Here is a 14,714-nt window from a genome sequence, read left to right on the forward strand (position 1 = left end):
ATGATATGTAGTGGAAAAACTCCAAATGCAATATGGCTAGTCAGTTTTTTTTTCAATAAACTTGAAAAATAGCTTGGTAAATCAATTGAATACATGATAAAATTATCAAATATAAAGAAAATTAACCATCTCTTTAAATGTTTGGGACTCAGGGAACAAGAGTGCCACTAACACCTTTTATTAGTAGTACTTTTTTTTTTTACCATTTTAGAAATATTATCATTATATTTTTAACATTTTTGTTTAGCGGGCAGAATGAAAAGCCTGACGGGCCGAATGTGTCCCACGGACCGTATATTGCCCACTTCCGCACAATATGAATGATGGCAATGCTTATTAAAACAAGTTAGAAAATATCAAATAGTCAAACTTTAGTAATAGATAACAAACAAGCTTTCCAAAACTCCATTCACTCCCAAAATAAATAAACAGCCGTTTTATTATTTTCTCTGAGGTAAAGCATTTTCGTGACCCATCTTTAACATCTTTGAACAACAGCAAGGCATAACATTTTACTTTTCCTCCATTTAGTCAACACGCAAAAAAACGTCTGATACTTTGATGGTAAATTAAACGTTAGTGCAATCGCAATATAGTGACACTTGTAATGTGCAAAAACAACAAGTGCAAAACAATACGATCGCAGTTTTTTTTGCTGGATATGCGATCATCCAGACATTAAGCGCTCGGTGCTACGACCACTCGGGAGTGGGCTCCAGCCCCCCGCGACCCTAATAAGGATAAGCGGTACAGCTAATGAGTTGATATATATATTATATATATATATATATATATATATATATATATATATATATATATATATATATATATATATATATATATATATATATATACTGTAAATTCAGGAATATAAGCCGTTACTTTTTTTCAAAACGTTCAACCCTGCGGCTTATTCAGTGAATCGGCCAATTTATGTAATTTTTCTAACGGCCGCCAGCGGCGCTCGAGTACATAAGGTAAGATTTAGACCGGTGGAATATATGCGCCGAGGAAGACTGCAACTTCTTGGCTTGCGCAAACAGTAAATCAAATTAGCGTAAACATACCCTCATCATGCAAAATGAAAAAAGAAAGGCACATGACGCAGCTTTCAAGCTAAAAGCAATCGAGCAGTCCGATAAAGAAGGAGCGAGCGTGTTGCCAGCGTGTTTTGGAATAAGGGAGCGTGGGGCGACGTCTATATGACGAAGTTTCTTTCCGACACTGAGGAAGACGACTTTGACGGCTTCGGTTCTAAGGAGGAAGATGAGGACGGTTTACCGTGATTTTTACAAGTACGGTATATTTTTTTTACCAGACCTGTTTAGTGTTGCGAGCGTGTTGCTAGCGTGTTTTGGAATAAGGGAGCGTGGGACGACGTCTATATGACAAAGTTGCTTTTCGATGGCTTCAGTTCTAAGGAGGAAGATAAGGACGGTTTACCGTGATTTTTACAAGTACGGTATGTTTTTTTAACAGACCTGTTTACTGTGTTGCGAGCGTGTTGCCACCTGTCACAGGCACCGTTTGGGATGAAAGTTATTATTATTAAAGCTTTGAAAACTCTCGGTGTGCCGTCTTTATTTGTAAATATGTGTAACCATGTACAATATGTATTTGAAACTGTATATTTTTGTAATGTCTTTATTTCAGAAACTTATTCTGCTGTGTTTACCACGTGCGAATAAAAAAGAAGGGGCGAAAAAAACACGAGCTGATGGGAAATGGGGACCGGTAAAGGTGAGTGTTTGTGGACGCGGCAGACAATAGTGGATATATATTCTTCCCACCTTTACCTTTGGAAATATACACTTTTTTCCTTGAATTACTTTCAACGGGACCCAGACTCTGCAGGTCTGCATCAAACATTAAGTACCGGTATCATTTTCCGTTCATTTTGCCGGCTGTGATTTTTGTACTGTGTACTTTTATGAAGGACATTCAGTTTCAATGGTGGGACTTAGTCAGGTTTGGTTTAATTTTGTGTTTGTGTTACATCTTTTTAATGTGGGCGCATGCGGCTTATATACAGTCACGGCTTGTGTAAGTACAAAATCGGTTTTCCTCTTAAAATGTGGTGGGTGCGCCTTATAATCTGGTTTATTATTGAATTATTGGTGTTCTTGTGTTTGGGTATGCATTGTAAGAAGTGAAGTGCGTTTAATGGATCCAACTGCATTGTGTAGAAAGCTTTTAGCTGACCATAGCTAAAAAATATAAACAAGTTATGAAACATGGCAATTTTTTTTACATTTGCTAAGGCCATTTATTTACTTGCTTCTGTCTCTAAAATGTAGCAAATGTCTGCAGGAGCACTTTGTAGACAAAATAATTCAATGCTGAATTTGGAGCCCATGGATAACGTGATTCCATAACATGTAAATACAGATTTACAAATATGTTAGCAGTTTTCTATTTTTTTAAGTTGAGTACAGTGAACACTTCTCACACAAGACAGAAACTACTATATGCTTCAAGAACACAATCCAAGCCCACCATGTGCCTGTGAAATATACTTACATTTTCTAAATCACATGTTCTCTACTGGGTCCTTGCTGAGCCACCTGGTGGAAAAAAAATACCACCCTCACTATGGTCCCCCACAACCTCCAAAAATAAATTTTTAGCCCCATAATACTTTAAATATGAACTGATTGAAAAAACGACACAAAAAACGATATAAAAGCCAAAATTGTGAAATGCACAAGGAATATCCTGTACAGTTGGTGTTTCAGATTTCAGAAAGGGCTTAATGGGGCCTGCCCTTCTCGCGCCTGTTTAAAATGTCCTTGGAGACACACATGAGTGCTGGTTTAAGATCAGGTAATTGTGTAATTTTGTAACTGTAATCCTGTGCAGTCTTTTGAGACATTTTTGTGATTAAGGGCTATATAAATAAATTTGACTTGACTTGACTTGACTGTAAACAGGCTCAACAAAAATATATCAAAGTTCAAATGTCATCTCTTTGCTGAATCCATCAATCCATTCTTTGTTTATTTCCAGTTCCTCAGTACTGCTAAGGTCTTTCCAGGAAGGACGTCCGTCTACATGCCTGCACTTATTCAGTCCTCAATGAATTGCAGAACACAGATGAAATGAAAGGGCCATTTACTTCACCACGCTCTTTTTATGTTCACGTGTGTGTATACGTATGTGTTTCTTGGAGAGACGAGTTTTCTCTGTTGGGATGGGAGGGATTATCATGCAAATTCATGCAGTCTCCGGAATGCCGATACAAAAGGAACGACTAAATGTCTTTCCTCTCTGGAAAAAAAAAAAACGGAAATTCTTGTTAGTGGGTAACTTAAGCCAGTGTTTCTCAATTATTTTCTGTCATGCCCCATGCTCGACTATCTCAGAGGAAGGTCAGTTTTATATCTTCCTTGACCAGATAAACTGTTTTAAGCTGTGCTAACATTTTTTTTTTTTTTTTTTTTTTTGAACAAATTTATTGACACTAATAACAGAAAACAATCATGACAATCTCAACAGCAATTAAGCACATTCACAATATTATATTTCAATATGACGTTTTTAACAGCAAACACAATGTGAGGTTTGAACAACCCTTCTCGAAAATCAAGCATATTCACAATTTCATTATATAACATCTTTGTTAGTGTCAATAGATCCGTCCAGGCCAAAGTTTTGTTTTGGTCCAAACAAATTCATTGACACCAACAACAGAAAACAATCATGACATACTTGTTCAAGGTTTTTCCAATCACCCATTACCCTTGTATCACAATTAGCGAACATAATGTTCTATTAGAATGTTTCTATTAAACACTTGAGTAATGGCTACTGCAAATGGGCCTGCTTTGAAAAAGGGACGTTTGCAGCTAAAATATTCATTTACCACAAAAACGATGCATGTGGTATATTTCTGATTAGTTTAACGTATCATCATTGAAAAAAATGATCTTACTTCAAAAATAAGAACATTTTCAAGCCACCCCAAACTTCCGAACAGTAGTGTAAGTCTTTAATTAAATATGGAAAAGGCACCACCAATACATTTGTCTTGTGTGAGCTTCAGCATAGAACGTGATTTCATCTTTTCTGTTCTTCTACTTGAACAAGGCGTTGATCTACCTGTTTTCTTTTTTTTTTTAAGGGATCACATACTATTGGTGAAGAACAGATAAGAATTGCTTGATATTAATACCATGTCACCTCCGTCCATACCAAATCTATTCCCTTGTTTGGCCCATTTTCAGTGAAAAAAGTCAACAGTCAAAAAGTATGTAATGGCTTTAAGTGACGGTCTAATTGATATGGCTTTGCGCTCTGTTGCAACATACATTTCTTCATAATTTCATGAATAAATGTGAACAGGGGAGGGTCCCTCAGCTGTGGAAAACATCCTGCATCATCCCAGTCCCAAAGAAATCAAGACCTGAGGAACTCAACGACTTCAGGCCGGTCGCCCTGACATCACATGTGATGAAAACCATGGAGCGGTTGCTGCTGCACCACCTGAGGCTACAAGCTCGTCACGCCATTGACCCTCTGCAATGTGCTTACCAGGAGAAGGTGGGAGTCGAGAATGCTATAATATACATGTTACACCGATCCCTCTCTCACCTGGATAGGGCTAAGGGGGCTGTGAGGATTACATTTTTGGACTTCTCCAGTGCCTTCAATACCATACAGCCCCTGCTACTGAGTAGGAAACTGACAGAGATGGGAGTTAGCTCACACCTTGTAGTATGTGAAACAGGACACTGTGGTTAGCAGCACAGGATCTCCGAAGGGGACCGTGCTCTCTCCGTTCCTATTCACTCTGTATACATCGGACTTTAAGTACAACTCTGAGTCCTGCCATGTGCAAAAGTTTGCAGATGACTCTGCTATCGTGGGATGTATCAGAAATGGGCAGGAGGAGGAGTACAGGAAATTCATTCAGGACTTTGTCCAATGGAGCGACGCAAACCACCTGCACCTGAACACCACCAAGACCAGGGAGATGGTGGTGGACTTCAGGAGAACTAGAACTCACCCGGTTCCTGTAACTGTCAAAGGAGAATGTGTAGAATTTGTCCAGACCTACAAATACCTGGGTGTTCAGCTGGAAAAAAAAATTGGACTGGACTGCCAATACAGAAGGTCTATGTAGGAAAGGCCAAAGCCGACTTTACTTCCTAAGAAGGCTGGCCTCCTTCAAAATCTGCAAAAAGCTCCTGAAAATATTCTATGAGACAGTTGTGGCGAGCGCCCTCTTCTATGCGGCAGCGTGTTGGGGAGGCAGCGTCAAGAAGAAGGATGCCTCTCGTCTCAATAAACTGGCGAGGAAAGCGAGCTCTGCTGTGGGCACAGAGCTGGACAGCCTGACAAAAGTAGTTGAGAGACGGGCACTGGAAAAGCTGCGGTCAATCCATGGCATCCACTTCACAGCATTACCTCCAGACAGAAGAGCAGTTTCAGCGACAGACTGCTGTCACTGTCTTGTAGTACGGACAGACTGAAGAGATCTTTTCTTCCTCATGTCATGAGGCTCTTTAACTCTACCCGGCAGAGTAGAAGCCCACATTAAACCACACCCCCCTACATTGCATATTACCGAATTTTATTGCAATATGTATTCTGTGTAGCACTATTTAGATATTCTATATAACACGCTACCGTGGGCATTGCACGTCACATTGGGTATTTGTATATTGTATTCTCTTTGCTTTATTATTGTATTGTTCTCAGCTCAGGGATGCTGCTGGAAATGTGAATTTCCCTGCGGGGATGAATAAAGTATCTATCTATCTATCTATCTATCTATCTATCTATCTATCTATCTATCTATCTATCTATCTATCTATCTATCTATCTATCTATCTATCTATCTATCTATCTATCTATCTATCTATCTATCTATCTATCTATCTATCTATCTATCTATCTATCTATCTATCTATCTATCTATCTATCTATCTATCTATCTATCTATCTGTGAGGGGGCTGTGAGGATTACATTTTCGGACTTCTCCAGTGCCTTCAATACCATACAGCCCCTGTATCTATCTATCGATCTATAAGTCTATAAGATAGATAGATAGATACAGTGGGACTTCGCTACTTCGCGGTTCCACGTTCGCGAGTTCAGAGCTTCGCGGGTCTGAAAAATAATAATAAGCATTAATAAGCATTTTTGAAGGGGCGTCTGGTCCTGCAGCTTTTCCTGGTTAGAGTTGGTGAAGAGCACGGCTGAGTTCATCAAGTGTGAATGAGCTCTCGAGCGATTGTTGAGGGGAACCTTGTAGTCCACGAGCATCCCTTTAAAGCCCTCATACGGTCCTCCTACTCTACTTATAACTTTTACGCCCACTCACCCTCGCGTATTCCATGACAAAGTCCTTCGCCTTGGCCTTGTCTGAGGCGTACTCGCGGTTGTTGTACTTGATTGTCTTCCTAGTCACTTCTGAAGGTGGTCGAGACTGAGATGTTACAACCGCCCAAGCTTGCTTTGAATCTTTGGTCCCCGCAATCTTTTGGAGGTGGAGTTGCCAAGCCACGCGTTTCGCCTCTGCCGTCTTCTATACTATCTCTCTGCACTTCTACAAGTACTCTTTTCGGGTAGCGATGTTTAAGTGTCGTTGGAACCGATTCCTTTCCTTGATGAGAAAGGTAAAGCGACAGTGTGTAATATTTGAGCACTAGATGTTGCAGTATTATGCCGTGCAAACAGAAACAAGTGCAAATAATTACAATTAAGAATGACAATTACGGAGACTCAAAGTGACTATGAAGGAAGATTTCTTGTATTTTTTTTTTTTACCCAGTTTTTGGTTTTCGGGTACCCGTAGCAGCAAGATGGCAGACAATTATATCATCTTACTCTAGGTGAGGCTCATGTTATGTCAAATAAATAGAAATTTATTTGTGTATTTGAAAATATGGTACCTCTATATGATAGCTCATGTACTTTTGATAATTATTATTTTACATTTTTACCCCTGGGAGGCACTGAATAATAAACACTGTTCCTTTGAGTGCAGCCGTTAGCTGATTACAGGTATGTATACATTTGTTATTGAAAGACTTTTTAGATATTATTTTGTGTAGGGAATTAATATGTATATATATATATATATATATATATATATATATATATATATATATATATATATATAAATAATTGGATTCGAAGTTGAAACCTGCTTATGACCTTCCCGCTCCTGATCACCATGCTTCTTGACTTTCTAGACTTGTATCTCATCCGAGCCCAGATTGCTACCTCGTCAAGTGCCTTCAGGATCCATCTTGCTTGCACATGGGTCACTGTTGTAATAGTGAGGTCGTCCATAAAGCATTTTAACGGAGGTTTGCATATGCCAGACCTCATCATTGGCCCTCTGGTCTCCTTCACCGCGGCAGTGATGAGTAGATTCATGCCCTTAACAAACGGGATGGGGGAGATGGTGCACCCCGTGATGATCCCCTTCTCCAAGTCTTGCCACTGGGTGGTAAACTGGTGGTTTGGAACCGAAACTTGAATCCACTGAAGTAGGAAGTGATCATTCCCCTTATGTGCTGTGGGATATGGTAATGCTCCATCGCAGTGTTGATGAGATCATGGGGAATTGACCCATATGCATTGGCCAAGTCTAGCCAGACGACTGTTAAGTCACCTTTACTTTCCTTGGCCTTGCGGATCAACTGGCTGATGATGCTTGTGTGCTCCAGACATCCAGAGGACCCTGGGATGCCAACTTTCTGGATTGATGTGTCGATATATTTGTTCTTGACCAAGTACAATGTCAGCCTCCGTGCCAGGACTGAGAAAAATATCTTACATTCAACACTTAGTAGAGAAATGGTTCGGAATTGGCTTATGTCAGATGAGTCCTTTTCCTTGGGCACAAAGCACCCATCCGCTCTCTTCCAGGATGTTGGGATTATGCCCTTCATCCAAATTCTCCGCAGTAGCTTCCACAGCCTCTGTAGAAGTAATGGACATCTCTTGTACACTTTGTAAGGTATACCGCTGGGTCCTTGGGCAGATGATGACCGGGCTTTTTTCACAACGTCCTGGAACTCTCTCCATGATGGCTCCTTAGTGTTGAGCTTCTCTTCCGGGGTTTTGTTGCTTCCAATCCTTGGGTGGATGTCCAAGGCTTGGCTTCGAAAGGTGTCGCTGTGACTTTCTTTAAGGGAACTTTCTACCATTTCTTTAGGGCTGGTCAGTCTCCCGGATCTTGCTTCCCCCAACAAGGTTTGGGTGAACTTGTACGGGTTCTTAATGAACTGAGCACGTTTGACCTCATTTTCCTTTCTCAGTCTACGAGACCTCTCTGCCCTTCTTAGTCTGCACAATTGTCCTCGAAGTCCAGTGGTCAAGTCTTTTATGCCCTCCTTCTCACTGGGACTGGCATGTTTGTACTGCGAGTTGAGAGCCTTGATTTCCCTTCTCAACCTCTTGATCTGTTTTTCCCTTCTGTTGGACTGTTTTGCAGGTGCTATATTGCTGCCTTTCTTCTCCTCTGTATCAAAACGCTCCTTGGCCATGGAGTAAGCACAAGCAGCCATGCTGTTGATTTTCCTTTCTGCTGATCCTGCCAAAGTGGCCTCTAGGACTCTATCAAGGTCCTGGTCAAGTTGGTTCCATGCAAGGTTGTTGTTTGCTGGAGGCCAATTCACTCCCTCATTAGGGGGTTGGGCGCCTGGGGTAGTGTGAGGGGGGACCCTATGGTCGAGGAGTATCGCAGATGCCGAGAGGTCTCCTGTACTGTGGGGTGCTTCCTGACTGGAATCCTCCTGCGTCTCACTGAGTGTCTCCACTATGTGCTGCATCCGATTTACCCCTTTCCCACAGATGGTCTTGGATTGGTGTATCTTAAGTCCCTTTGCGTTTTTACAGATTTTCCCGCAGTGGCACTTTGCCTCAAACATGTCCCCAGTCAGTGTGGTTTGGGTAAGCCGTCTCGTCGTCTTTGTCCTTGCCGTAGTCGTTACCAGTGAATCTGTCCTCTTGAGTCTCTCATCCTCCCCCCCTCTCGGGAGACTCTAGGGGTATTGATGCCACGCTGTAGTCAATCAGCTGGTGACTAGTTATATATATATATATATATATGCCCCCAAAACATATCAAATAGCTTTCTTTTCAGTTTACATAAAATACATTTTAGAATATCAACCATCACAATACATTTTTACATCCATTTTAACAAGATACTTTTAACAAGAGATCGTATTGTGTTTTTTTAACGTTTACAATGAATTCAACATATTTTTCTTTAAACTGAATTTTAACCAACATCGTCCGTTTTATATGTATGAGAAAATAGAAATAATAAAAATAACAAGTATATATATATATATATATATATATATATATATATATATATATATATATATATATATGTGTAACCGCTGTGTACCCGTCCCACCAAAGATCCACATTCACGCTGGACTGGATGAGATGATGAGGTTTTTATTAAAGTTGCTGCAAATGAATGAGTCACACACAAGCTCCTCTGCTGGCTTTCAACACGTTAGCAGTGCGCTGTAGACTGCTCCCAAACATATCAAATAGCTTTCTTTTCAGTTTACATAAAATACATTTTAGAATATCAACCATCACAATACATTTTTACATTCATTTTAACAAGATTCTTTTAACAAGAGATCGTATAGTGTTTTTTTAACGTTTACAATGAATTCAACATATTTTCTTTAAACTGAATTTTAACCAACATCATCCTTTTAATATGTATGAGAAAATATAAATAATAACAATAACGAGTATAAAAACGGGTATAATTTACCTGCAAATGAATGAGTCACACATAACACGTGGTTAGCTCCTCTGCTGGCTTTCAACACTATAAGCGGAATTAGCATTTTAGCACAACATGCAACGTCCGGCAAAACTAACATAAATAGCGACAGAAAATAAACGAAAACAAATCTAGACAGCTTGACAACATCAATCACATTACTGTGCATGTTGAGAGATTTGACAGCTGTGGTTCTAATGTTTAAAATGAACTTTTTGCCGAGCACCAAAGGATCGTGCCTTACCAAACCTTACCCCATACCAGCAGGTGGCACTGTTGGACTCATCATTGCAGGGCACAAAATCTATACAACATATTTCAGCAGGAATTTCAACAAAAGAAAAGTTATTATTACACCCGTTACATACATATATATATATATATATATATTTATATATATATATTTATATATACATGGGGCAGCACGGCGGCGCAGTGGTTAGCGCGTGTGCGGCACAGTTCTAAGGTCTTGGGAACCTCATGTGTGGGTTCAAATCCAGCTGCCGGACTTACTGTGTGGAGTTTGTATGTTCTCCCCGTGCTTGTGTGGGTTTCCTCCGGGCACTCCGATTTCCTCCCGCATTTCAGGTGGATTGGCCGATCCAAATTGTCCCTAGGTGTGAATGAGCGAGCGAGTTGTCTGTCCCTGTGTGCCCGGAGATGGCTGGGATGGGCTCCAGCCCCCCCGCGACCCTAACGAGGATAAGCGGTACGGCTAATGAGATGAGATGAGATATAAATTTATATATATATATATATATATATATATATATATATATACAAAAAACACTTCCCTTTACTTTACTGTCAGTGCAGTTGCATGTGATTTTAGAAAAGTTGAATAAAAAAGGTTCCCAAGGTCAATGGAGCCTCACGCCCTACCAGGGGCTATATGAGAACCACTGATTTATGGTAATATTGAGTAAGAAGTTGTAGGGGTGGTTTAGTTTGTAAATTGAAGGAAAGAAAACAAAAGGAAGGGAATAATGACCTGATTCTCACAGACTCCCCATTCACACAGAAGCAATAGAATGTCTCATATTCTTGGTTTATGAATAATAAGTGTGCAACTACGAAATAGACAGTGTGTGTGTGTCGCGAGGGGCAGGGGTTTCTTTGGTGAGAATGGCACAGCCAATTTATTTAGGACACAAACCAAAGAATGTGGCTCAGTTATGCCAAGTTGAAAAAGGAGCCTTTCATGTTTTGCACAGCCTCCCAGAAAAATACATGAAATATAAATTAAAATATTCACAAATCTAAAAAATATTAGTAAAATACAATGTTCTTTTGGATTTTTACACAACAGAATCAGAGTCGAAGAACAACACACAATCCCTAAAAATACAAAACAATAAAATATAAATAAAAATATTCACTCTGATAAAATGCAAATAATTAACTTTTTAAAATTCTACTTTAACCAACTTAGACATTGATCTTTTGAAAAACATATACATTAAAAAAAGTAAAACAAAAAGCAAAAGATTATCAGTCACTAAGATTGAACGACTGAATGCACTCTGCTTCAAAGCTATCACTATCATTAAAATGAGTCGAAATTTGGCTCATTTTTCTGCTTTTTATACATATAGAACATTCCTTTTTTTGTCTTCCGTATTGAACTCCATTATTAAACAACAGCTATAGAGCCCTTTCCTTTTTGGTTAAGAAGTGTGATAGCCAAGCTGCGCATGAATTGTTGAAGCAGAAGGGCCGAATTTATTTCAGTTTAGAGCAGTCCACTGACACAAAACGATCGTATATCATAGCCATGGACAAAAAAAACACGTTCTTTTGATTGCCGCTTGATATTTTTCCTTGAATGTACTGGAAAAATTGTCCTTAAAAGTAATCTAAATTGGCCATGAAAAAAGTGTACAATCCCTGGGTTTAATGTCCAGGCCAAGAATACTTCGACATTGAACTCAGAGGAGCCAGGAGTCGAACCTGCGACAATTGCGCTAGCGCTTTCTATGTTTAACCAAAATGTAGGCCCAGCCTCTCAATTCCCAGGACAAAAGTGTCTGTCTATCAGTGATATGATGTACAACGCTTGTCTAAGTTACTAGCTAATTTCTATCAAAGGTTATGATTTTTTTCAAATAGTAAAAAACAAATGCTCCTTCCTGACACTCGAGGGCAGTTAAGGTGAAAGAGCTGACGCCCAGTCTGATTTGATGTTAAAGGCAATAATGGGAAGTTGTCCCAGCTTTAGTAAGCCCAACCTAGTAGTTTGATCTTATGTCATTGCCTGTTCACTGCTGAAACACTTATTTTAACTTTTGTTTCAAACCAGTATGGCAATTGATTCAAGCATAGTTTTATTCATAGCCCCGACTGTTTACGTTTGCTGTGAGTTGGTTCAGATGTAAAGCTGCGTTAACTATACTGTTAAAATCAACAAATTGTCTCATCTCATTAGCTGCACCGCTTATCCTCAGTAGGGTCGCAGGGGTGCTGGAGCCCATCCCAGCAATCATCGGGCAGTGGGCAGGGGACACCCTGAACTGGTCGCCAGCCAATCGCAGGGCACACGGGGACAGACAACTCACTCGCTTAGTCACACCTAGGGACAATTTGGACCGGCCAATTCACCTGAAATACATGTCTTTGGAATGTGGGAGAAAACCGGAGTGCCCGGAGGAAACTCATGCAAGCACGGGGAGAACATACAAACTCCGCACAGTAAGACCCGTAGCTGGATTTGAACTCACGCAGGAGGTTCCCACGACCTCAGAACTGTGCCGCACACGCGCTAACCACTGCGCCGCCGTGCTGCCTCAACAAATTGTTTACATTTTAAATCTAAAACATGCAAACATTTGTTTCCATTATTTGTGAATAAATCTGTTGTGCTTAAAAAATATCCCTCATCTATGTTTATGATTTGTAGGGTAGGCTGTAAATGTGGGCAAACAAAGCAAAATAATTGGCATTGACATATTTTCACCGATCCGGCCCACCTATGAACATAAAGTTTAGATCCGGCCTCCAAGCCAAACTGAGTTTGACATGCCTGGATTAATTCTTCTGTTATCATTTTATAACTTCCTCCACTCTCTTTTGACCCCCCAACCCACTCCTGTGGTTCCCTCTTAACCACGGCAAACACACACTCGTCCACCAACACACACATTTGCATAAAGGCTTCTGTGATCTACTTTTGAGAGGTGAATGAGTAGCAATGCCTGTGAGACACATTGGCTCTTTTCGTAAAAATGCTGTGCTCATGCCGTGCCTTTTTAGTCATTACGCTTGTCTTTGCAGTGCCTTTCAAAATTGTTTACTGCTATACTTAATTATTTTTTCTTAGGGTAACTTACAAATGCGGTGCTCATCTCCAGCCATTTTCCAAATTTCATGTTTGTATTTGTATCAGCAAATAATAAAACATTTACAATTCCCGCGGCAATTGTTCGAGTTGGGCCTTGGCGCTGGAGAAATGGGACTGCAGTCTTATAGAAGTTGTTTCTTTCTTTCAGGAGAAGTAAACGGAAAACTGTTTGCATTAAGTTGTTAGTATGTAGCTGTTAGCATGAATTGTTAGCATCTACTTGTTAGTATGTCACTGCACGTCATTGTTGCCCATTTTTTCCTAGAGTTTCTTGTCATGCGGCCCGGATTGAATCCGTTGATGGGCCTGATCAGGCCACCGCACCGCATGTTTGACACCACTACAGAATAGTAAGATGGATGGAAAGGTGAGGGAGGATGACATCATTATGGTGAAAGTCAAGACTTAGGTAAATACTTTCCCAGGAGACATTTTACCTATTAATTCAGGAGCAAAATTCTGTTTAAATAGTTCTCATTTCCCCTAATTGGCAGCCAGATCAGAGAGTAAACAATAAGCAATCCTGACACATAAGAACAAGAGAACGCTGTGTCATCAGTTGATTTGGAGTTTGGCAAAGAGTGCCCTGATGTGGCAGTTATAATTATTGTTAGGATCTGGTATGCCACCTTCCACCAGAGGGCGCCAACCAAGTCGGAAACTAGGTACAGATGTGTTAATCACCACAGAGCTGTAATTATCCTGACCCTTTATAATGACATTATGGACAGCACAAGTTGTTTGGTAGATTGATTTTCACTGTTGTTGCTATATCAAATTTGTATTTGGTTCCACTGTTGGACACTGTTAGTTTGTGCCCACTAGTTTTTGTTTGCTACTTTCTTCATTGCATTTTCAACCCTTACGTCAGGTTTGTTTTTGTTTCTGGGTTCTTGTTAGGCCTTTTTTTCAGTAATTTAGTGGCCACTTGTTTGTTTCTCTGCTCATTTGCATTTCCACTATCATTGCTCCATCTAAAGTGTTTTTTATTTCCTGTTTCTGGTTGGGACATTTTGTTAGTCATGCCCATTTGTGTTTGTGACTTTGTGCATCTCCATTTCCGCTTTGGCCTTTTTTCTGGTTTGTATCATGTCAGTTTAGGTGTTGTTTGGACATGTTTTTTTTTTGTGACAACTTGTTTGTCACTTCACTCATTTGCATTTCCACTTTCATTGCTACAGCTGATTTTGTTCTTGTTTCCTCTTTCCGGTTTGTACATTTTGTAAGGGCAGCACGGCGGCGCAGTGGTTAGCGCTTGTGCGGCACAGTTCATGTCATGGGAACCTGTCGTGGGTTCAAATCCAGCTCCAGACTTCCTGTGCGGAGTTTGTATGTTCTCCCCGTGCTTGCGTGGGTTTCCTCCGGGCACTCCGGTTTCCTCCCACGTTCCAAAAACATGCATTTCAGGTGGATTGGCCGGTCTAAATTGTCCCTAGGTGTGAATGAGCGAGCGAGTGAGTTGTCTGTCCCCGTGTGCCCTGCGATTGGCTGGCAACCAGTTCAGGGTGTCCCCTGCCCACTGCCTGGAGATGGCTGGTATGGGCTCCAGCCCCCCCGCGACCCTAATGAGGATAAGCGGTATGGCTAATGAGATGAGACATTTT

At 40.5% G+C, this 14,714-nt stretch overlaps 1 protein-coding gene across 2 annotated transcripts in view; it reads right to left on the reverse strand.

Annotated features, from left to right (window-relative positions):
- Positions 1-887: 887 nt before the first annotated feature.
- LOC148359071 (protocadherin-10-like) overlaps positions 888-14,714 on the reverse strand; it is a 46,266-nt gene continuing 32,439 nt past the window's right edge. For both annotated transcript variants that reach the window (XM_088344111.1, XM_088344110.1), the window contains exon 5: positions 888-3,267. In XM_088344111.1, coding sequence (XP_088200237.1) covers positions 3,251-3,267 — 17 coding nt within the window. In that variant the 3' untranslated portion in view covers positions 888-3,250. The remainder of the gene's footprint in view (positions 3,268-14,714) is intronic.

Source organism: Urocampus carinirostris, chromosome 9 (genome assembly GCF_059441175.1).
Source record: "Urocampus carinirostris isolate Australia breed hairy pipefish chromosome 9, RoL_Ucar_1.0, whole genome shotgun sequence".
Classification (NCBI taxonomy): Eukaryota; Metazoa; Chordata; class Actinopteri; order Syngnathiformes; family Syngnathidae; genus Urocampus; species Urocampus carinirostris.